Source organism: Athene noctua, chromosome 3, assembly GCF_965140245.1.
Source record: "Athene noctua chromosome 3, bAthNoc1.hap1.1, whole genome shotgun sequence".
NCBI lineage: Eukaryota > Metazoa > Chordata > Aves > Strigiformes > Strigidae > Athene > Athene noctua.
In genome coordinates this window covers 16,740,707-16,765,836 of record NC_134039.1, presented here as the reverse complement: position 1 = coordinate 16,765,836, position 25,130 = coordinate 16,740,707, and the positions used below count along the sequence as shown (strand labels likewise).

The 25,130-nt window shown below is 41.2% G+C and overlaps 1 protein-coding gene and 1 long non-coding RNA gene across 6 annotated transcripts in view; one reads left to right on the top strand and one right to left on the bottom strand.

Moving 5' to 3' along the window:
- IQSEC3 (IQ motif and Sec7 domain ArfGEF 3) overlaps positions 1–10,383 on the bottom strand; it is a 107,019-nt gene extending 96,636 nt beyond the window's left edge. For all 4 annotated transcript variants that reach the window (XM_074902108.1, XM_074902112.1, XM_074902111.1 and 1 more), the window contains exon 1: positions 9,770–10,383. In XM_074902108.1, coding sequence (XP_074758209.1) covers positions 9,770–10,275 — 506 coding nt within the window. In that variant the 5' untranslated portion in view covers positions 10,276–10,383. The remainder of the gene's footprint in view (positions 1–9,769) is intronic.
- Positions 10,384–10,963: 580 nt separating this feature from the next.
- Positions 10,964–24,231, top strand: LOC141958484 (uncharacterized). Of its 2 annotated transcripts, none has more exons than XR_012633283.1 (5): positions 10,964–11,094; positions 11,637–13,129; positions 17,178–17,406; positions 18,477–18,628; positions 23,884–24,231. It is a non-coding gene; the product is annotated as an uncharacterized LOC141958484 (long non-coding RNA). The 2 variants fall into 2 exon arrangements; XR_012633282.1 differs by lacking the exon at positions 23,884–24,231 and adding an exon at positions 22,576–23,471.
- The last annotated feature ends 899 nt before the right edge of the window (positions 24,232–25,130 follow it).

Sequence of the window (25,130 nt, the reverse complement as noted above, 5' to 3'; positions counted from 1 at the left end):
TGTGTAAGAGCCATGGTAAATGAGGTGATAAAGGTGGTATAATAGTTCCAGTCAGAGCATGTCTGGTGAAATCAATATTTATGTATTCAACTTGACAAAGATGAGAAACTCTCTTCTTCTTTGGCAGAAACAAGGGACCAGCAGTAGATGTTGCTGCAGCTAACATAGAGATCAGTATTTTCCCAAATGAATAATAAAGAATTCTTGGGGGAAGCATTATAGCAGTTGTCTGTGCCATCCCAAATGATTGCCATGGCAAGTATGCACAGAATCTAATAGGCTAATAGCTAACTCAAACTATCTAGCTCCAGTGGTAGGACAGAAGTGAGTTCAAGAAGATCCATAACATCAGAAGTTGTGCATGTCTTATATCTCTTCAAATTTGAAGCAACTTAGTTAAATGAGTTCAGTCACTCAGATTTACAGTTATGTGGTAACAGAATCTGGCTCTTAGACTTACATAGATTGTAAAGTAGTGCAAATTACTGATCAGAGCTGTGCAGTCTACCTACATCAGGAGTATGACTGGATATAGATTCATTGGCACAAAACATCACAGACGAAAACTACCTGAAGAGAGTTCTTTGGCCAGAGAACCAGGGAATGCTCAGAGAAATGGGAGGAGATTCCTCAGATTCTTTGCTAGTTCAGATGAAGGTTAGTGGTCCAGTGTGCGTGGCTATCAGCATGGGCCCTCAGGACAAATCCAGATATTCAGTTACTATGGTGAAGGGGGTCATGTGAGTACCTAGGCAGACACAGGCAATTTACTGGTGTCCTACTGGGAGTGGATTTGCAAATTAAAAACCAGCAAATGAAACACAAGGACATTTTCGAGAATTCTGAACTGACTGCAGAGCTGAAACTTTTCCTGGAACAGCCCAACATAGGCAGAAACAGTATTCCTCACAGAGGGGCAAAAGCAAGGAAAGAGAGGTCTGAGCTGAAGTAGAAAGAACGGTAATAATCACTACAAATCTGGAGAGGTACCCTCTCTTTTGGAAAATGCTATCATATATAAAGTCTATTAAGAACTTCAGGGACAAAACCACTTTGCTCCAGAAGGCAGATCCAAGGATGTTCCATGGAGGCAGTGTCCACCCTGGCACAGCAACACCAAGATGCTGGATGCTGAGGCTGAAGGAGGTGCTGTCAGAGCAACTCTCCCACTGGAGCAGGATAGTTTGAACCACTTTGGAGGACTGCCTGGAAATCGACATCAGAGACAGATTGACAGCAAGGTCCTGAATTTTAATAGAAACGTCAAAATTTGAAGAAATATCAAAAGTACAGCAAAAACTGAAGAAAATGCAAAACCTCTTTAAGATCTATGATAATTTCAGTGTCCATTTTTTGCTACTCTTCAGAATGACATAGATGCTTTACTGTGTTTCAGCAAATATCAATTAACTTCTCTAGTAGTAACTGTCCTAGCAGCAGCCCATGCACATACAAACGTTGGCAGGTGGATTAAGATGATCCAACAACTTCATATGCAAAGCCAGGAGGAGCAACACACTCTATTTGCCAGTGGTAAACCTTCACCTAGGTGCCCCCTGAATTCCTACAGTAATTTCCCAATTCTTTATAACTTTAATATTCCAAGATTTTTAAGATGCTATTACACATAGAATACCAGTTCCAAGAAAGATACGGAGTGGACTGTTCAGCCATTTTGATGTACTGGTGAGCTAATAAAAAAAGAATATCTAGGACTTGGTCTTTACGGCCTAGGTTCCTAAGCAAAATATATTTTCTGTGACCATATAATCTCTTCCTTTTTCCTTCTATGAACATGTGTGTCTCTCTTCCTCTGCATGGATGTGCATGCCTATGTTGGTTCCTACTTTGTAACTGCAGATCCCACTGTGAGTTTCAACCAAGTTTGAGTGAATGACAGTAATCTCAGAGATACTAAACTCTTATGAGTTCCATGAAAATAGCTGTTGGTGTGTAAAAGAGAGAACTTTGTAGGTTTTCCACAAAGGGAAAGGCTGCCGAATGAACTGAAGCTATTACTCCACACAGAAGTCTCCATGTTGCAGAGATGTTATAAAAGCCTCAACACCAGGAGCAGCTTACATCAGAACTCATATCTTGTTAGGCATCCAAAAATGTAACCATGACACAAATCTTCTGGAAGCCAAACTTCATTAGCTCAGCAGCTCACAGACCCCCCTTGTTTACAGCTAGAAGGGGGCAGGAAGGATAAGGTTTGCCATTTTAAATTTCTTATTAAAAATCACTTTAATTTCACCAAAATGTCCCCTCTTAGATGTCACTCGTTATGGAAAATATTGATCTCCTTCTATCCCCCTCAGAAAGTGCAACTTCAGAGCACATGAAAATAACAGCTGATCAATGAGCATAATCTTAGCAAAAGCAATAAAAATAATACCTGTGTGAGAAGCATACTGAGGGTGCATGCACAGGGTAGAGAAAAGAAAAAACATTACCAAACAGAGCAAATACATCTTTATAACCCTGCAGCAACGTAACTCCTACCACCTTATATTAAAATACCATGAGAAAACATTACAAACCTATTATACGAAGAATCAGAATGTTGCTTAATGGTTTTCTCATTGTCTACTGATATTTTTGTGATGAGTTGCTATCCATTGATATTGTCAACACACTTTTAAACTAGTGGATGTATGTGTATTTGTGTGTGAGGACAGATACACAAAATCTGGTGCAGATCCTCAGGTGATGTAAATTGTCATGGCTGTATTGACGTCAGTAAAGACACACTGATTTCCTCCAGCAGATGATTTGCTTTTCTTTGTGTAAAAAGCACAGAAACTAGGTGCTGCTTCAACTTTGTTCACTGTAGACAAATGCTCATGTAAATACATTCTCTCTTCCATGTGTCAATACACATGTTGCATTGCAGTACACATTGCAAGTAATGATGGGAGCTTTATGCTGCTTCCTATGCTGAGATTTATAGAAAGGATCATTCCTGATCTATCTGCCCACACTTATCTGTAACAATAGATCACCAACTGCTTTGCTACAGATCTTAAAATACACAGACATGCAAGGGACTGTCCAGCATCACAAGTCTGTTAAAAAATAAATTTAGGAGAAATTAAACTTTGATCTTAAGACTGTTAGTCCAATGCTCTAACTAAGAGATCTTAAACAGAGCCATTGGGCAGAACAAATCCAACAGTCAAGACTCATTTTCTCACCTAAGGCTTAGCTAAATGAAATTACAAACTCCAGAGTTGATGAATACAAGAACATTACTAGTTTGTTTCAAGAGATATCTCTTCAAAGGAAAAAAACATAAATATAATTCTTAAAAAAATATGAAAAAGAGAAAAGGAAAGGCAGAATGGTCATATTTCAGGCCCTGTCTTCCTGAATTACTCTTTTCTTGTTTTCTTATTGACTCTTATATGGTTATATGGTTCCATGGAATGTGGACAAAGTAGCAATCACAGGCTACAAGTAATTTTATAACAGATTAATATTTCTGGCTTTCTATAATGTTTTCCTAAGGGAGGAACAACAAAAGGTTTCATAACTGAGAATGGAAAAAAGAGAAATAAACCACTGCTGAACTAAGAAAGAAAGGAGAAAACAAGCAACCTAACAATGCATTTATAGGGTAAATAGTAGGAAAGCAGAAGATTAATAAACCCTATGTATAGAAAGATTAAGGTAGAGAGACTTCTTTTTTACTGTTTCTACTTGGATTTTAAGACAGAAGGGAAAAAAAAACCCAAACAACTAGGAAATTTCTACAATCTAATACATCTGTTTGTCTAGAGGTATTTTTGCTTGCAGAAGTGTACTTCATTTTATCACATGAACACTTCTTTTAAATGAGTAGGTAGAAGTCATAATTAATAGAAGACCAGACAGGCTCTGGTCTGGCACAATCTAAGGACTAGAAGAGCACATCAAGGCTAGATTTGTCTGGCTTACTCTGACTAAAAGTGCAAATAATTTCAGGTATGGTGTAGGTGGGAATATGTACAGTCTGTGCTTCATGTAAGTAGCCACTTGCTGCATGCATAAACTGTATGAACCATGTCTAAATTGTAGATTCCTCTGTGTGCAGCATTTTATGAAGGACATGGAAGTATCAGCTGCTTGTTGCAATCTCAGAATGATGGGTGTCCTTCCACACTGCACATGCTGCAAAGAATGGGACAGCCAGCCCAAGAGCCACCTGGCACTGAGTCCCCAGCAGGAATTTTCAAGGGTGTTGTTAATACTTATTCATTTGGGACATATTTCCATTTATACCTCTTCCAAACAGCCATGTATGAATTCTTTTGAATGCTAACGGTGTTGCCATGTGAGCACATTGCTTCTGAAGTCTTATTATAAAGCCTTACTTTGGATCTGCCTGGTAAGTGACACTAAATGAGCCAATACAAAGCATATGGAAGAAAGGTACCCTTGCCACCAGAGAAGAGCAGCCTGGCTGCAACAGAACATATAGCTGAGTGACATAACATCACCATCTCATCAGAAAAACAAAATAATACATTTGAATTCCTCCTCATTTAAGCATTAAACAAAAGTCACCTTCTTTGCAGTTGCTTTCAGCCCTTGGCTTCTCTAGTTAAAAGATTAGGATGAGTCTTTGTTACTCCAGGTACTGCTCTAACTGGGCTCGAGACACAGATACATAGGTAGCATCTGTCTAAAGCACAGCTAGGCAGTATTTCACACAAATTCCTTCCTTGTTACTGCTTCCTGAAGTTTCCATACTGGCAGTGAGATTTCCCACAATAGTATTTTCAGGCTTGACACTGTGTTGCTTTGGCCAGGACTTTATACAGCATCATATTGAGGTGCTATCCCTGTGGGTGAAATTCCTCATGCCATCTTTACTCGGCAATTTTATACCTAGAACTTCATCCTGAATCCTTCCTAAACTGAGACCTTTTTCTTCTCTCACTTCATCTGTTACTTCTTAAATATTGTTGTGAATCATCAATTCCATATCCCTCTGCCTGGGATTTTACAGACCCTGATGTAGACACGATGCAGGTGTGTTCATGTCACAGAGTATGTCTTAGGCTGATTACAATGTGAATGGAACCAATATGATATATTTTTAAATGGGACATAGTCACAGAGTCTACTTTCTTTTTTCCTCTCATTATGCTCATTACTTCAAAATCATCTAAGCAGGACTTTGGCATTTGTGTAGCTATGCCAGTACAGACCTCTGTCATTTGAAACCAGCTTACAGCACTCTACTCCAAATAACTTTTGATGCTGGAATGGTAATTGCTACCACGGATTTGCAAAACCCGGGGCAGCACCAATGCAACTATTTCTGTGAAAGCTCTTCAGAGTTAAACTCTGAAATAAGCTGGGGGAAATCTTAAAGAATGAAAGCAGAGGGAAAATGTAGCATTCCTTGTGTGCCCAGAGTGAAAGGAATGGGTATCTGGGGTGCACAAGCCACTCAGAGTTGTTCTGGTCTTCTTTTTTTTTTTCTTTTTTGTGCTGGTGCAATGCGCAAATATAGCAAAATATGTTAATAGTAAGCCATAATATTTACAGTTATTGTTAGTATCCATTGAAATCAGTGGTATTTTGTCTAATGCCTTTACCCTGGAGATAATCCATAGAATAGAACATTAATGCATAGTTAAAAAGAAAAATTATGGAAAACAGCACCTTTGCATATGCAATAATTTCATTTTAAAGTTACATAATTAGGCTTTTAAAATGAAACAAAAATATAGCAAACATCCTCAGACCACAACAGCAACTAAGTGACTTTAACACTGACTTTTAAAACTTGCCTCTTTAAGATAAAAAATACTATCCTAAACCAAAATAAAACAAACCAGTTTTCAGTCCAGTGTAAATCCAAATGAGCTTTAACACCTCTGGAAAAATGTGATTTTAGATAATTTCTTCCATGAGTTCTCAGAGTTTGTTTTGCATGAGGAGGTATCTTGTAGAGCAAACACAGGCTAATAATTTAAAGGCAGTACTTACATTCTTTATGTCATGCTAGACAAACACTGTTTCTGTGCCTTGTTTTCACTGTTGATGAAACAGTTAAAAGAAGATTTTAATGCCACTTTAATGCAGAATGCTTGTAAATTGCACCCATGACTTTTGAGGGAAGGAACTATAATGGATTACTAGCTATGTGAGTTTTCCAGCTAATGCATGGGCTCAAAATCTGAAGTCCTTCTACAGGCAGAGCTCCTACTGAGAGTTTAACTGATAAAAAGCCAGCAGGATCTGGGCCATTTCGACTTAATTTCCTAATTCAACCCTGTGGCATTTCCCTGATACTCAATGAAGGGGACTGGGGACTGGCAAAGAGGTAGTATTCTGATAAAGAAGGGAAGGAAAATTTATACTCACAGGATTTGATGATACTTTGGGATGGTCCCTTAAGACAAGAGGCTGCCTAGTAAGGGTGATCTAAGCTATGCTAATTTGGCAACCTGTATTTTTGAAGCAAAACATTCCATGACGAATGACCTTATTTTTTTGTTTTTAAAGCTGTGAGGCGCTTATGCAATAGACTCCTAAGGTAGAAAGAGACAGATGCCACGGAATAATAATCAGCCTAATTCTTGCTGAGAATCTCTGCAAAAATCTTTCTCCATGTCTTTCTTTTCATAGGTAAGATCAGTACTACCTTTCTCACACAATGACATGCAGCAACAATCAGTGGTCCTCTGCATAACTCAGGAATTCTTCCTTTTCTAGAGAGGGGCTTGGTTTTGTTCCCTTTTAAAATGTAGGCTTTTTTTAAAAAAATAAAAATTAAAAGGCTTTAGAAAAAGCAAACTTACCAGTTTTTTTAAAAAGTGAACGACGAAAACAAGACTGAACTTTTCTTTAAAATAACAGAGATGCTTCAGTTGTTTTTAATTCCGATCACCTTACAGAAGACTGCCCCAGCTGACATGAATAGTCACACATGTTCAAAAGCTTAGGTCTTCACTTCTATCCAGGGCTTGAGGCGAGCTGGGCTGCAAAAAACCCTCTATCTTGACTGAAAATGGGCAAAATCCCAGGGCTGTGTCTGAGGTCAGAAGGGCCAGCACAAGTAAACTTAAACATGCTGCCAGAACATCCTGTTTTGTGAGAGGCAGAGGAAATTCCCTTACTGGGCAGTAACAGCTGGGCACTGCCTGGGTGATGCTTTAACCCTTGCTTTCAGCCACTACATCCTAACACGCTAAAATACCCTTTATGTTCTGTCTAGAGTGGCCATTTTCTGTAGTGAACAGTCAGTTCCTATGCTCTTGACTAAGAGAAAAAAAATTAGGTAACACTGAATCTCAGGATTTATAATAGAGGGAAAAACATGTTTAGATGTGGGGAGGAAGGAAAACAGTGCAGATACCTAGTCTGTGTAGGTATCAAAGTGTATGTCCCTTGCTGTCACTCATAAGCAAAAATAAGTCTTAGGTTGGCAAGCTGGATCATAAGGGATATTGGGCATGCTGTCAATAGGTGGTGAAAGATTCCCCATCCTCTATCCAAGTTGCCTTTAAGTTAGATTTTGCAGTCTCTTTGATTTAATTCTAACAGTCAGAGATGAGAGAGGATGAAACACAGTATATACAATCAGTGGCAAAAAAAAAAGAACCTGCAGGAGTGAGAAATGTAGACTATTTTGTATCTCATATACTTCCTTTTCTATACAAAGATTTTAGTTTGCCTAAGCTATAGAAGGAAACAGAAGCAGTCTATTTTAATCTTCCTGAGTGAAGAACGCTGCAGGGATTGCTCTGTTATCCCCAGCAGCAGCCCTGACTTTCCACAAAAAGGCTCCATCCATCCATCCATCCATCCATCCATCTGAAACATAAAGATTATCGCATGCTATACCAGTGATCAGCTGTGTTCTTAATGCACTTTCTCTTTGTGCAATTTTGGTAGGAAGAAAAAAAACTACAATTCTTCCCCCTATCCAACCCCACCGCAAAAAAATCTCAGATAAGAAGGAGGTATTCAGACTTATGCATAGAAATTGATTCTTCAGTCTGTGGAATGACGTATGTTAGAAACTCTGTTCAGAAGAAAGGAAAGCCCTTGCCGATACAATGTTTCTAACAGAGCCTTCACTGCAGGGATTTGCTACTGAAAAAACAATGAGGTTGATGATGCATTTTTATATGGGTTTCTTACTGTTTTGACTTGACTTAAACTATGCTATTCTGGATTTACACCAGTGGGCATGAGTTCAGGATCTGGCCCTACGTCTTTTTAAAACTCCATCTATTGCATGATGAATAAGGCCCAGATCCTGCAAATGCTTACTACCTGTATTAATACTCTGAGTAGCCCACTCACTTCCTTTAAGTTGTGATTGCAAAATTCAAGTCTTATAGTGCAGCATTTTATGGATCTGTCTTTTCAGATTCAAGCACGCTCTGACTGTATATATTCCTTTAATAGTATTTCTTTCAATAGTAATTTCTCCACTGATTTTCATAGAATCACATGATAGATACTTAGCTGTTATGAAGTGGCGTAACTCTACTTAAACCAGCTGAAAATCCAGCTCCATGTTGTAGCTATGCTTGTGTATTCAAAACAAACATGAGAGAGAAGGGGCCCTTTTATTTAAGCTGTCAAAAGAGACAAGGAAGATGTTTTGGGCTATACAGTGTACAGCATATTTCATTTGTTTTGACATTACTAAAACCAAAACAATGGAGTTTGTTCTAGGAAAGAAATTCTGATATAGTTTTACAACTTATATTAGCTTTTTTCTTACATAAAAGAAACCACATCAGAAACTGTGCTCCTTCTCTTCCTAACTTCACTAACTCTGGCTTTCAACCAGAAAACATTGCCCTGCTTTCAAAGTGCCTAAACAAGGGACAATACAATACTGAGTGCAGTTGTAATCACCAGCTGGTGAACTGATGGCATGTACTGGATACGTAATCCAAGAAATTGTGACTCTTCAGTAGAAGCCTTTTCCACCACCTATAGTGCTGGAATGCTCATCCTTGTTTACTATACATGCATGCACATAGACCATTATCAGTATTCAGTATTAGCAGTCGTGCTTTCTTCACTAAAGAGGAAAGACCAGCAAAAATATTTTGTCCTTTGGAAAAGCTGGATCAGTGTCAGGTGCCACTCACCAAAAGAAAAAAAAAAAAAAAAAGGCAACCCACACACAAGTGTGATAGGCATCCTAAATGTCAAACATATGTACAGCATCTGTATCTCTACGAAGATATATACATCACATGCAATATAATGCATACCCCAGACCCCTTACATCAGTGAGGGCAGGAAAATCCCAGCTTATTCCAGGGATGATGTGGGGTTTTTTTCTGACAGATACCAAAGATTTAAGGCAAACAGAAGCTTGCCACAACGCTGCTGTCCTTTTGCAAAGCTTCTCTCTGCCTGGGTAAAACAACACTCATCTTTGATCAAAGACTTATTTATTTATGACAGCCAACGGGGGTACGAAGCTGTGCGTGAGTACCGCGGGCGAGCAGCCCGGGTGGTTCACGCGGGCCACGGACACTTGTACATGAAAATAAAAGCGGTGAACTAGGAGGCAAATGCCTCTTGGAAGCAGCATCCTGGCTCCTCTTCGCACTCTGCCTGCGCTCCCCGACAAGGCTTCGAGGGAGGGATTCCCCACCCACCCACACACTGACTCTCTCCGTGCAAGGCTGCAGGGGGGTATAACCCAGTTCCCTCTTGGATCTGGGCCCGGAAAGAGCCCGTTACACTCCTGCTCGCCCACCGCTACCCCTGCGCCCCCGCTTTCCCCCTTCTCACTTACTCCGGTCTCCTGCTCAGGACGCCTTTGCCGATGGCCTGGTGGGTCTTGTGCTGGAGTAGGGCGGCGCAGCAGCCCTTCTCCCTGCCGTCCTTCTCCGCGGGGTGCTGGTGGGTCTGGAGAGCGGGGTGCTGGTGGCCGGGAGCCCGGCCGCTGCCGCCGGGGCCCGCCGGTGCCTGCTTGCCCGGCGGCGGCGGCGGCGGCGGCTGCGGCGGCGACTGCGCCGGGAGCTGTTGGTGGTGCTGGAGCGGGTCGGGCTGGCCCGGCGGCGGCGGGGGCTGCTCGGGCGGAGGGCCCTGGGGCGGCGCCGAGGCCGCCGGCGGCTCGGCGGGGGCCGGCTGCTGCCCGCGGAGGTTGCGGTTCTCGGTGCTCAGCTCGTCCAGCCGGCGCTCCAGCTCGTCGATGCGCTGGCGCTGGGTGTGGATGAGACTCTGCTGGTTCTGCACGATGGCGGTGAGTTCCTTCAGGTAGAGGACGGCGCGCACCGGGTTCTCCAGCAGGCTCTCCATGCCCCGGCTGCCGGCCCGGGCCCCCCTGCCCGGCCGCCGGCGCTCCGGCGAGAGCGGCGCGGGCTGCGGGGAGGCGCCTCAACCGCCCCGCGCGCGCGCACACGCGCGCACGCACGCACGCACCCGCGCGACCAACGGCGGCGCGCGCGCGCAGGAGGGAGGGAGGGAGGGAGGGAGGGAGGGGAGGCGGGTCGCGCGCCCGCCTCTGCCCCGCGCGCCACGCACGGCGAGGCCGGAGGGGGGGAGGGGCGGGACCCGCCGCAGAGGCCCCGCCCCCCGGCCGCGCCGCGCAGGCGCAGGGGGGCCGGGGGCAGAGGGGCCGGCGTCCCGTCCCGCCGCGGGCGACGGGCCCGTATTTCTGAGGGGAAAGCTGGCATGGCCGTGCCCTGCCGCGGCCCTCCCTTCCCTTCAGCGAGGCGGCGGGTGCCGCCGCCTCGCTCCGCTGCGGAGCGGCCGGTGCTGAGGGGAGCCCGAGGCGGGAGCGGGCAGCGCCAGCGGGCCCAGCCGTGCCTCTCTGCGGAGCCTTTCGCAGCCTCTCCGACACCCGCTCTGACACCCGCTCTTCTCTCCTCCCTGAATGGCACTTCTCGATGTTGCTCTTATTTTTTTTTTTTTTTTTTTCCCCAAGGGTGACTTAGTGGTTATTTTTTTTCCACAAAGTGACTCGAATAGTCGTGGCTGGGTTTGGCTCCCCTCTTGATAACGGTCCTATTTTTTGCTCTACCTTGTTAGTATGCAGAAGGCAGGGCTAAATCTGAACCCGAGGGAATGAGGTACCGAGGAAAATGGATGTTGGAGGAATCTGCTGCTTTCTTGCAAGTTTGTTACTCCTTTGAATCTTTGGGGTCCTTTAGGCTCTTAGGAAGAGAACTAGGACTTACTGTGGAGTTTTGGTGGGGGGTGTGAGGCTGTGGATGTAATACCAGGGAAGTGACAGGTAGAGCCTTTGCTGTTAGACGCTTTTTTTCCTGATTTTCCAAGAAATACCTTCCTTTGCTCTTCCTCGTCCACAGCCTTAGGAGTTCAAAAACTTAAAACCTTGGGTCTGAGAACCAATCTGTGTGCTTGCTATATATATATTAATCAGTAAGTAACCTGGCTAAGGGTAATAAAATTACTTTAAGAAATTCCTCTGTAGATGCATGAGCAATTTTGGTGGTTTCTGTAAAGGGTAAAAAAGTGGCATCTTTTCCAATCACTGTGGTTGCTGAAGATCCAGGAGGTGTAACAAGTAGTCAGACCTGGATTTAGGCAAGCATGTCAGCAGATTTGGCTGAGCATACAAAAGGCCACAGAACAAAACCCAACTCCTTTTAAGTAGGTGATTTTGAGTGTAGAACTATTCTTGTTTGTCTTTTCAGATCAGTAAGACCTGCACTGTAGCAAGGATTTCCTGAAGCGAGGAACTGTGCAATGTAAAGGAGAATCTCTGTTTCAAATGAGCTGAAAGGTGTATTTCCAGTCTCTTCTGTTCACAGATAGCCCTGGGAATGTAAACTGATGCAAACAGGATCACCAGGATTAGAAGCTGTTCACAGACGCCTAAAAAGGAACTGCTATTCACAGTTCTCTTACAAGCACTTAGAGATGGCTTTGAGGGATCGTGAAACATTGCCATATGTCCTCTGCGTGTTGGGGGAAGACCCCGGAGTGAACTCTAAGGCGTAAGAGCATTCAAAGCCCACACACTTACGACTTTATTGGAAAGTTTTAGGGGAGACCTTCCTCCATCTTACTGCCTAGTGCGTCATTAATGCTTTGTGACAGGGGATTGACTGAGCAGGAACTGGCATTTAAGCAAGGGGAGAGATGGTTATAGGAGAATGTGAAAGAAGGCATGCACAGAAAGACAGGGGAGGTGAAAACACCTGAACTATATTTAGGGAAGAGTGGAAGTGATGGTTTTGGAAATTGTGCTGGTATGCTGTCTCCTTTCAGAGACTACTGAGCAGCATTATTTCAGTCTTGCCTCACAGGAACAGAGTCCAGGGACACCAATGGAAATAATGTGCTTTTGGCATTAATGCATTTTAAGAAGCAACCAGGGATGGATATGGGCACACTCACATATGTACGTATACACACATACACAGAGCTACCTCGTCCTTGTTAGGAGAGACTTCAGGCAGAGATTACTTATCTTGCAGAATAGAAGAAGCTGCTTTAACTCATAAGGCAAGCCGTGTGCAGAGTTCTGTCTTTGCAGTGGGCATCATCGACCTTTGAGCTCAGCTGGATAAACGAAATGAAGAAATAAGGGTCATAGACAATGTCCTGGCCTATCCAGGTCATAGCATGTATTCTTAAGGGAATGATAACTAAAAAGAAAAAGCATCATGGTTTGGATGACTGGGGATGGGGCAAACCAGCTTGGAAGTCTTGTCATGGTGCTTGGATGCCTATCAGAAGATGTGATTTTTACTGCGTGGAGTGGACCCAATGCATTCATTCACTGTTTCTGCACCTTTAATTTGCTTGACCAGCCTCATTAGCCTAGTTTCTACTAATAAGTCTTTGTCATGAATTAAACAGAGACCTACTGCCATGGATTGATAATCTAAAACCAAGCAGGCTAGAACTGGAAAGAAACCTGTTTTTGAGCAGGTGTGGTGACTGGTGGACAAAAATGGTTAAGACGAGCCTTGACCTTCCAGAGAGCATGTGCCAAAGGAAAATGCAGCAGAAAGTTTTTTTTGCCTAACATGAAAGACTATGCGGGGATCTCCTCACAAAACTTCAAGAGGTAATAGAGTTGCATAAACCTCCATAATAAGAAAATTAAATGAAGATGGGGTATTCATTCAGAAGGAACCTGCAAGGATATTGGAAGAAACTGAATGTTTTCTTTCGCTCGGTAAGCAAGAATCCTGCATAGCTAGGAAACGCCTCCTCTTTTATCCAGCCATCCTGTGTCCCTTTGATTATGCTGCCACAATACCTAGCATACATTGTTTGCAAAGCTCTGCACATTAGTAAGCTTCACTGTTCTGTAGAAGGTGAATGTTAGGATTGTAGCCATCAGAAATAGGGAAACAGAGACACAAAGTGGTTAAATGACTTGTCCAAGGCCATGCAGGAAGCTGGCAGGGGGTGGGGGGACTGGATGGACAGATCTCTGATTTCAAACATCTTTGGCATTCAGCCCAATCCTCAGGTCATTAAATGCTGCTGCTGCTTCTCTCTTTAGGAGAGATGCTATCTAGAGGCAAACAATGGTCAACATGTGGAAAGTATGAATTCTGTTAAAATTATTTTTGCCATAGATAATTTGTTGGTATTGTATTTCAAAGTCCTGCTTCTTTTCAGTCCATTCCAGAAAAAAAAAATAATGAATAATGGATTAATTATGTTGTTATGGAATAAAGCGCTTCCCTTATCCACTTAGCAAGGTGCCTGGGCATTGCACAGACAATTACAAATAAAGTGCAGCAGTAATAATTAAAATAAGCATGCATTATAAAAACAAAACAAAATGCAAATGAGTCAAGCCCCAGGATTTAATGGAAAGGTCTAATACTACATGATTTAATTTTATATTTATTTAGCTGTTTAATTCAGTCAGAGGAGAGTGAATCCATAAATAAGGGTATACTAATAAGCATACACGATAGGTAAGGTAGTAACATCTTCAGGTGTTCCATCTGCAGAAAAATTTTCACTGCAGAGTGTTCTTGTAACATTTTCTGAGAGGCCCTAATTCCACTTTAATTTGCAACAGCTCATGAAATTTGTTGTGAACAAATCACTCCAGACTTCTGACAGGTAGAGATTTCCCATGTTTTTCCATTTGAAATTCTGTTCAAGGCATTTCCCCCGCTCCATCTCCTTCTCCCAGACGGTGGCTCCTCACAGCAAATTCATACAGGCTTCTCCCCAATTCTTGCATTTGACCCTATTCTCCTCAACCTTCCATGTCCAGGCTTTGCAAGGTAACAACTTTCTCCTGGTAATTCAGTATCCAAAGTGCTACTACTTTGAGATGCAGGGCATATAGCTTAGGTTCCCAGCTATGATTTTATGGTCTTGTTATCATAAACTTATAAGCTTATGGTAAGGGTTTTTATATTTCTATAATACATGTATTTCTATTGTCTTTCTTCAGAAAGAGAGTAATGTAAAAGCACACCTGAATGCAACAAAGATTATTGGTGTTCAAGGTCAAGTCCTTAGTATTCAAGGAAAGGCAGATTTAATGGTGGCCAACCCACCTTAATTAACACATTTTCTCCCTCTCCAAACCATCACAAGTGAAATCCCCACAGCTAGTGTTTCCCACTGGATACATTCTCATCCAGCTCTTAAGCAGTATGCACAAAGAAGCATAACAGAAATCATATAAAAAAGACAGAATTAGAGTCAAAGATGGGAGGGAAGAGATGCAAAAATCAGAGTCTTGTGTTGTCACCTTCCATTCTGATTTCTGGGGGAAGATGAGATGTTTTCAGCCCCACCTGGAAGTCAGCAGCTGCTTGAGTAGAGATTCTCAGAACTGCTTGCAAACATCCTACAGACCAAAAAAAATTCTGCAGGAATTAGATGAATAATTTCAAAATAGAGGATAGAATCAAGACAATCACAATGTACTCATGCATAATTCATGAATGCGGGAAAAAAATCTGCATCTCCTGAATGCTTCTTTTACTCAGGCTTCTTTCTCTTGAGGCCTCATCCAAAACTATTCAGATCAATGAGAGATGTTTCACCATCTTGACTCTAAGCCAAGTCACTATCTGCTTACACCTGTGAAATAGATAAAATGAAGCTAAGACCAAGTGTGTTGCCCACAGTCATACAGGACACCACCGAGGGTCTGTAATCAGAAAGCATTTCCTCTGCTTCAGGTGAGCATTGAGTAAAGGCAGGAGAAGTCCTCTGGTATCTTCTACCTCAGTCCAGCACCACAAAGCCAAGTGGCATGGTCTGCAGTCCTACCTATGTTCTTTAAACTGAAATCTGCAACAGGGTGAAATCTCTCTCTCTCCTGTTGGAGCCAATGAATTGTTAATTCATAATGATACCACAAAATAAGAAGCAAAGGGAAAATTTCTATAAATCAAACATAAAGAGCTGGGTTGTGGTAAGGACAAATATTTCAGATTCTTTCAATGTGGGGTTTTTTTCTCTTCAGTGAAGTACAGCTAATCTGACATATAAGTATTTTAAAACAGCTGCTCATCAGGAAAAAGGTAAAAATTTTGTATTGTAGCCTTATCTGAGATGTGTAGTTTTAATACATTTGAAAATCTTGACTGTATTTGAACTGTGCTATTGTAGTCTTGCATTATTTACTGCAAACTGAAAGGAATCAAGGTCCCCCTTTAAAATGCACTTTCCCTTTTAATGTTGCTAAATGTTACATTATCTCCTATTTTTTTCATGAAATTAAGCTTTGACCACTTAATTGATTAATTCTAGAGAGCAAAAGCTACACAGAGACATTTTCTTCAGTCAGGTTTTTGTTTGAACTGACAGTTGTTCAGTCTTTTGTAAATACTGTGGCAAAATGAAAAAGTTGACTATGAGCTTGATTCTCCAAATCTTATCTGACTAGTCCCACTGAATTACATGGGGATTTTCAGATGGGACAAGTTTTTGTGATCTGACCTTGCATAAGATGCACAGAAAACAAAGGGGGGGGGGGGGGGGGGGGGGGGAAGAAGAAATGGAATCATGTTAAATCTAAAATACTCCAACTAGAAGCTTCTTCTGCAGTGGCAGAGATCAAGTACTGTCAAGAAAACAAAAACCATGCATGAACAGTATACATTTCAACTAAGACTACAGTATACCATTTTTCTGATAAGCAGCTCTTTTAAAATATTTATATGTCAGCTTAACTGTGTTCCACTGCAGAGAGGAAAAATCACTGAAAGAAACGGCAGTATTTGTCCTTACCATATCTCAGCTCTTTATGTTTGATTTATAGAACAAGATATTTTCCTTTTGCTTCTGATTTTGTGGTATCAGTATTAATTAACAATTCATCAGTGCCAACAGGAGAGAGAGAGATTTCACCTTGTTGCAGATTTCAGATTAAAGAAGGTAAGACTGCAGACCTTGCCACCTGGCTTTGAGGTGCAGGACTGAGGATGAAAATGCCAAAGTACTCCTCCTGTCTACTCAATGCAAAGGAAGCACTGCTGTTGTCTCCAATACTTTATGATTACAACCCCTCCATGGCGTCCCGTTTCACCTTGAAAGCGTAGCTTGTTTAGTCTGCGCTCTGTTATATAACAGGGGTAAGCAGATGCTGACTTCTCAGGGAAATTAAGGCCAGAACAAATCAATAACGAATCTGGCCTGACATGCTACATACCATATAATCTCATGCAGCTACTGAACCTGGAACATGAGTTTAAGAAAAACATATCTCCAAAAATGCCTCTGGTACCACTGTGAAGATAGTAAAAGGTAAAGCATTTGTCTTATTCCTTGGTATTTTGTCACTATAGTTAATCTCTGTCATTGTTGACAAGTCGGAATATTTTTCTCATTTGCATTTATTCTTTTTACTTTCCAGACATGAGTATTTATGCCATTCTTCACAAGGGTGAAGAGCTCTTTAGTCCTAAAGCTTTTCTCTCCTTGAAGGTGACTGATCAGATCACCTGATGTTATTTTTAGCAAGCTAAATAGACTGAACTTTTTAAATGATGCAGATTTTTAAAAAATTGAGTCTTTTTTTCTTGCTTTTGAGGTAATCCATCGGACTTGCTGATACACAGTGTGGTCCAAATAGAAGCAGGCCAAATATTTGCTGAAGAGGTTGCTACTCATTTATGGGGCCAGGCTTCTGCTCAGGTTAACCTTTGCCTTCAAATCTGCTTACAGACAGGATCCCTTGTGCCCAGAGATGCTGTCTTATGATAAATATTTCTGTGTTCTATTTTGGTGTCTGAAAGCATTTCAAGAAGCAAATGAAGAGACAGAAAAGATCCTGTGACTCAAAACCAATAGAAGAACATGCTCCAGACTCTTCTTTGATGAACATGACAGAATTGCTTCAGACAGCTACCACCCTCCACATTGCTGCAACTGACTCCATACAGTAGAACCTCTGTCTACACAGCCTCTTGCAAAGCACACAAAAGACGACTCTGTTTTGGGAGGGCCAGATGTAAAGAGCAGGAGGTAGGTCAAATGGTGGCAGATCACAGGTCTAGTTTTTGTGTTGCATGAATTAGCTTAGCATAAGGTTAAGCTCTGGGAGCAAGCCATTCTGTCTTGTGAATTTCTTCACAGGTGATGGGATTTTGGCAATGGTTGAAGCCAATCTAGTGACAAGGCAAGCAGCTGAATCCTTATAATATTTATCTTGGCCAGAGAGAAATTCCCCACTCATTTGCTGGCTACCTTATTTGTCCATCTCCCAATAAAAGCAGCCTAGCAGACATTTTCAGATAGTGAGAAGCAGTATTTTCTCAAATAACACTACACTCATTTTTAAAAGAGGGGGGAAAAAAAAAATCTCAAAAGCTCACAGCAATACAATTCTTTCCATCCAATGCAGAGATGACAGTTCAGTCACTCCTTCCCTCTGCAGCACTGTCTGCAGCGCTCACCTTGGGAAGGTGGAGAGAGAAATGGCAAAGGATAAGGGGTCTTGTCCCTGAAAGGAGGGAGGGCTTAGGAGTCAGAAGTGGTAACAGCGGCTGGATGGTGAGGAGAGAAAACTGGTGTGAATTGGGAAGCATGACACACAGGGAGACTGCTGAGAACTGACAGGGAGCAGGGGACTGAGGACAGATAGGCCAGTAGTTATTGGGGTGGGGGAAGGCTGATGTTTGGTCTGCAGGCAAGACTGATGTGGAAGTTGTGGAAGAGAAATGAATGTGCAGAAGGAGGCAGAAGGATGTGAGGGCAGGAGGTATGTGAAGTGCTTGTCAGTAAACTGAAGAGAATGGCTGAATATTTGTTATAAAGACATGCTGAGTATGGTGGAAAGAAAAACTCAAAATCTGAAAGTTAGGTTGAAATCCACTGTGTAAGACTTTAAAAGCTTATAAATAACAAAAATCAGATGCCTAGGAAATAGAATTACAGTGGGAGAAACACAAAGTGATACTTTCCCAAAATATGCTTCTGATCAGACTTCCTGAGTCAGAGATGACACCCTTGCATTAGGAAAAAAACCCCTCAGTAGTTTTCTATCAGTTTGGCTGGTCTCACCTTGAACCTGTCTGAATTTTAAAAATTCACAGCACCCTGTAGCAGAGAGCATCAGCTGTATCTGCCTCTCTTTCTGTGCACTACTGAGGAACAAGGACAGCATCACATCCCTGAATGAGGGATCAAAGCCACATGAGCAAACAGAATCCTCTCTCCAAAGATGTCACCACACAGGAGCATGCAGGTACCTGGGGCTTGGTCAAAAGACAATGTCAGTCTTTCCATTGACTCTGTCTTAGTTTCAGGTCTGGATCCTAAAGCAGCCAGAGTTATTTGCTGATGTCTTTAGTTACGATTTCTTTAAGAGCTTCCCATCTGTTCAGGTTTGTACTCTATTTCATACACATTTAAATTTCTGCTGGATGGATGTGGTAGAGTGATGGTTTTGGAAACATTCTCATTGTTTTTTAATTTCTTATGTGCTGTGTTTTTTACAGAGATCAGCACAAAAAGGCAAAACACAACCAACTGTGACAGAATATATAAAACAGCATGAGCTGCCTACAGATAAATGAAAAGAGTCCAAAATAATAGAGATCAATGTGAATCATGACCAATAAGCATATTTGTAATAATAAATGTCATCTATGTCAGATAAAAAATTCACAAATATTTATTAAGAATACAGATTATTAATAGAGACACATCTGAAATTCAGATCATGTCTTTCAGTCCTAACTGATATGAATTAGCAGCCAAATCTACTGAAATAAACCTGACATTCTCACAGAGGTCATCATCATAATCTAACAATTTTTTTTTAAAAAAAAAGGAAGTTACAAAGAAGGAGAGAGTAGACAAGCATTTTTTTTCCTTCTACTAGTATGACATAGTTTATAGAGATCAGGCTGCATTAGTACTACTAAAGATGATATAAGCATGACGATGATAAGAAAAAACTGGAAGCAGGGTTGAGGGAGAGGCTTCCCCTGGTAGCTGCAGTTCTGACCCCAATCCTGTAAGCTGCTCCAGGCAAGCAGGTGCATAAAGCCTCATTTTGAAATCAGTGAGTTCAAGCCAAGCACAAAAATCTGTCTAGCTGGGGCATCAGCCTGCAGTTATTATTTACCTCCTTTTGCCAGTCTTTCAGATATAGAATAACACTTTGTTGATACTGCATGAGCTTTGATATAATGAAAAAATGTGACAGGGTATTTATTCTTCAACTCTGGTGGTTGCAGAATTAAGCCAATCAGTTTAAAAAGTCATTTTAAAAAACAAGGTTAATTTTCAGGAGGAGCTAAATAAAAGCAGTTGTTTCTTAATGCAAACCTGGCACTAGTGCATCATGCAGATGATGGATGAACAGTCTGGAGCTCCTAGAAACAGGCTGAGGTTGTAGCAGCAGTGGGAATTCTTCCATAACTTACATTCTGTATGTTTCACAGCATAGATTTCAGGACTTAAACAGGATTATACCAAACTGAAAAAAACAGACCTATAAAATACCGAATGTGACTGAAACAATATTGGGTTTGGCATTACTTTTTTGTATTTCCTTCCCTTCCATGAAGGTAGTGGTGCATACTCAAGGTCAAGCTCCTGCTGCCTATATTCAAAGAGGAAAAGGAGGAACTCATAATGTGACAGTCTGCCTGTGCTAGCTGGGTCTCCAAAGAGGAATAGTAGCAAAAATACCTCATCACTGCTAGAGCTAGTACAGATAAACCCAGAGAGTTACCACAATGGGTGCCCAAGTGGAGATGTTCTGGCAACTGCCAGCATTTTTACCACCCAACATGCTAATTAACCCTCTTCATACTTGCTGGCACTTCCAGTGGTGTCACTGCTGCTTCAGCAGAACCGGTGGGTAGCCCTGACTGAAACTTGTCCTGCTTAATCATCTGTGCTGTAGCCAGCAGACTGTTTTTCAGTGGGCTCCTGAAAAATTAAAACCCTCTCTTACGGGTAAGAGTTGAGCTATGTAGGTAAAGGCAGGGCTTCACTACATGCTTTCAAAGTCAGAGAGTAAAACAAACTCCCATTGACTTTAGCAGCAGCCAAGATTTCACCCAGCATGACGTCTACATTACTCTTCTAGTGGTTCTGGGGTAGTGTTGAATATGAAGTACTCTGCAGTGATAGAGACAAAGTAGAGTATTGTGCCACAGTTTGCATGACTACAGGGAATAAAGCCCAAAATAAAATCTGGAGCTCTCAACTGTAAATATCTGTCAGCACAATAAGCTGCCCCTACTCCCCACTGGAGCTAGTGCCATCACTGCCAGGCCAGTCTGTATTTAAGGAATATTCTTGTAGCTGGTTTATCTTTTCATTTGCCTTCTGGTAAGTCCTACTTACTCATTTTGAGGTACCTCAAGAAAATCCTCGTCTTCCTTTATGTTTATATATTTGGATCCTTTCAGATAGTCTTTCCCACCCGTGGCAGTTGTTTTTGTGAAGGTCCTGAGTCCTTTGGCTCTTTTCCTTACAAGCCAGCTTCTTGCTCCTAATGTTGATTTACCTGTCCTGGCCAACTCAGTGCTTAGCCTACTTCCCTGCATGCCAGAAAGGTCAAATCTCTGAGTCCCCCACACCGTACATGGACACATCCACAACTGCCCACTTTAAAGGCAGGAGTAACCTTTGTATCAGGTTCCCACTTAACTGTATTTCTAAGACCTACAGATATAATCTTTCTTTTCATTTACAAGGCAGTAGGATATATATCTCCCACTTCAGCCTTTAATTCCCCCCTCTGTGTACAGATGCAAAATAAATTCATGTTTTTAGAGAAAAGTCTTGTGAAATTAACATTATACCTTGATATACAGTTATTACAAGGCAGTTAATATGGCATAATTTTAAGGACCACCAGAAAATTTGGCCTGCAGCACAGAGGAATTATAATAGGCTGCTATGGTAAGATTTGAAACGAAATGAACTTCATGTGAATACTTAACAGCAATAGAATGCATTTGAAAGATTGAAATGCAAGAGTAATAACATCACTGGAAATGTTCAACATGTATTTCAGTGCTCATTCAGAAAGAAAATATTTCAGGTAAGAATTTCAAGGTTCACTAGACTTCCAGTTGAGTAGAAATTGGAAAAACATCTCTGAAGGTGACGCCTAGTCTCTTCTATGAATCTAGTCCTTTGCTTTTATTGCATAGACCTGGAAAAAAAATGGCAGAACTAAAGTTATCACAAACAAACAAATAGCAATAATTTACCCGAAGACTATGGAGTTTTTGTTATTTACCAAATACACTGAACATGGTGTTTTGGAGTCGACTTTAGAAAAAAGCAGAGTTTAATATTTTGGTTCAACAACCGAATCAAATAATCAATTATTCACACAACCCAATCATTTGAACACCCACTTAAATCCCAAAATAGGAGCTTGCCATTGACAGCAAAGAGTTTGGATGAACTTCTCACAGGGGTGAGTCTCATTCCCAGGGAATATTGATTTCTGTTATTTAGATTTTATATTTGAAAATATGAAGCACTGTTTCTATCTTGAAACTAACTCTGCAGGAACAAGCTTTTGTTAAAGGAATTTTTTCAGTGCAAATTTTTCTTTACACACATATTACTTGATTTTCTGAAATATGTTTCTAGGAGGCAATGTCAAAAGTACAATTAAATGGTGCAGGACTGAGTCCTAATTGATGGTGATAATAATTAAAATGAATTATTTCATGAAAGCTGCTTTTTTTTTTTTTTTGCTTTCACCCTCATTATTCTGTTTGGAAACAGACTGTCCTAAAATGTATTGAGTGTCTTGATGTCACTATTTAGACAATCATTTGTCAGTAGGCTCTTAATATACACTAATATTTTCAGTAGGCTTTTAATAGAACATCTTTCTCTCTCTCCAGCTATATTTAACTCTAATCTTTAATGTAGGGTCTTGCATCTCTTTTCATGCTTCTCTCTTTATTAACTTTCCAGATATATTCAAAAATCCCGTAATTTGTATCCAGCAATGACTTATGTCTTGAAGCATTAAAATCTACATTTTAAAACTTTGAAGCTAATGTAGGGAACCAATAAAACACTATTAAAAGTTCCTGGGTTAAATATACGTGATTTGAAAAATATTAATTTTTAAAAGAGCTACTTTTTAAAAGGAAGAAATGTTCTTGAAAATTCTATCTCTTTTTTTTTTTTTTCTTTTTTTAGGAATTAAAAGTCCAGAAGATTAACCCCAAAAAAAAGCATATCCAAAGCTGGGTAGGGAGTGTGGTGAATTTTCATCAGAATGTTGAAATGTATTTGAGCCTTTCAGAATGGCAAAAAAAAGTTTCACTTCAATTTTTTTGGGAAACAAGGTCCAATATTTAGCACCCACACTGTTCTAAAGGAACTTAATGGAGGTGGTCAGAATCCAGAATGAAAAGAAGAATGAAGTTCACAATAACTTACTAATACAATAGCTTGTAGTTGTAGCTGGCTCCTTCATCTTTGAGTTAATATCCTCTTCATGTGGCAGAGGGGGAATAGTCAGTTTATGACAATTCCTACCTTCATTACAGCAATAAAAGAATGACCAGCAATGGGGGATGTCTGAAACAAAGTGGAGGTTTGGATAGCTGGGTTTTGGTTTGAATATGCAATGGTAACTGGGGTTGCATGGCAAATAGCTGGGTGTCTCAGAGTGTTGCAGATTCTGTGAGTCTTGTGTGTGCTGACTTAAATAAGTAATTTGTGCCTGCTAGGATCATGGTTAAGTGGACACCTTAGAATAGTTGTTGTTTTATGGCCATGGCTGTTCTTAATATTACTCCCTTTATTTTTTTTAAAGGCCTGGTATGGGATGTTTGATCTCTTGCCAAGTGGCCTAGCAGGAATACTCTGTTCAGTTATGCAAGAAGCATGGATTTGATCCCCAGCTCCTCTGAGCATGCTCTTAGGAATACACAGTTATAAAAATAAAAGTATTAGCCTGCAGCCATACTGCTGTGTGTTGTGCTCTTGTCAGATCTCACGTGTTCAGTGAGGTCAGCCCTGCTCAGGACTCTCAGAGTTGGAGGTGCTGTGGGGATGTAGAAAGGAGACACAGAATAAAAGAATGTGCCTGAAACACTGTCCTCATCTGTGCCCCACTTGGGGAGTTTCTATTCTATTGTTGTCTGGTTTTTGTTACCTTTTTTCCCTCATATGTACCATTATTTCATAAATGTGCTTCTTTTTTTTTTTAAGTCAACAAAGGCAATTACTGTGAGTATGCAAAACTGTATGGATGCAGTGCTACGAACAGAATTTTGGAATTCATAACTAAGAGTCTTTCTAGCGACACTTAGGACACTTTGCAATCCAGCCTTCCCTTACAGACCAGTTCAAAGTGCATCAATACAAGACACTAGTTCGGTGCCACTGTGCAAAGAGGTACCATTTTAACCTATGATAGTAATACGCAGGTCATTAGATACTCATGTGTGCACTGAAGAAGTTGCATTATTATTGTTAATCATGGAGTTTTCTTTCCAGCACTGCCTGAGCCCTACATGAAACGCTGCAGCACACTGTGCCCTGGAGAACTTACAGTCTGATGGGCAGTGCAGGCACAGGATGTCAGAAGAGCTCTGGCACTCATGAAGAATGAATAATGTGATGCTGGTGAGTTATGTTTAAAGCTGAGAGTCCGGGGCTGAGGAGGAGGCATAGATGACAGGGAACCAGAAAAGGTCGAGGAGGGGCCTTTGACAAGAGTGGCAAAGAAGGCAAAGGGGGACAGATACGGTGCCTCTGTCAACTTCAGGTTCTAGTTTGTTCCACTCAACTGCATCTTACCCCAAAGCCCCATTACCGGGGGAAAAGGAAGGCCACATGTTTTGGGGGGAAGTGTGTGGCAAAAATGTCTCCACAAATCTGAGTCAGAGGTAACAGATATTAATGTTATACTTAGAGCATCTATACCTCTAGGGGGAAAAAAAAAAAAAGTACTTAGCATATTACTTTTGTCTCCAAATGACAGAACATTGATTAGTTATATGTAGTTTCAACATCCTGTGATCCTGTGAGCATATACAGATGGTTAGCATGCACTCAGAGGAGGTGCTAACTGTCACCAGACAGAACAAGGGACAGATTTTCAAGGAGGATTCTGCCTGTTCTTCTAAGGCAACACTACAAGCAAAACATTAGTCACACCTGAAGCAAAACCTGAGGTCCAAACACTTCTAAATCTTAGGTGAGCTCAATCCTATGGCCAACTGCAAAAGCAAAACATTCCTCAGATCTGAAAAACTGCAAAATGAGAGGGATGTTGGGAGTAATATCTGATCTGTTTTCTGGCCTTCCCCTGACCTTGTGCAAAAGCAACTCAGCCAGCTCTGCCTGAATGTTTAACAAATGCTATTCAACAGACTACAAGAAATTTCCAGCATCTTCAAAACATACAACCACAGTAGCACTCTGTATTCTCCTCACCTTTGCTTTTTACATTTTCCCTTCAGGTTCTGTGTTTTATGTTATTAAATTTTGGTGTAAAACATTATAATGAATAATAAGTAGCAACATATTCCATCCTAAAGATATCAAAGATGGAAAAATATTATTGTTTCCATTTTTCTAGTGAGGAAAGTGAGGTACTAATTACTTGCCCAAGGTGACTTTGCTTGGTAAAAGATACTGCAGCAAGAGAAAGAGCAAATTAATGTTTTGAAGGTTGGGTTGGTTTGCCTTTTTTTACTTGAGACAAAGTACTTTGGTGGGAAAATGCAGTTTCAGAAAAG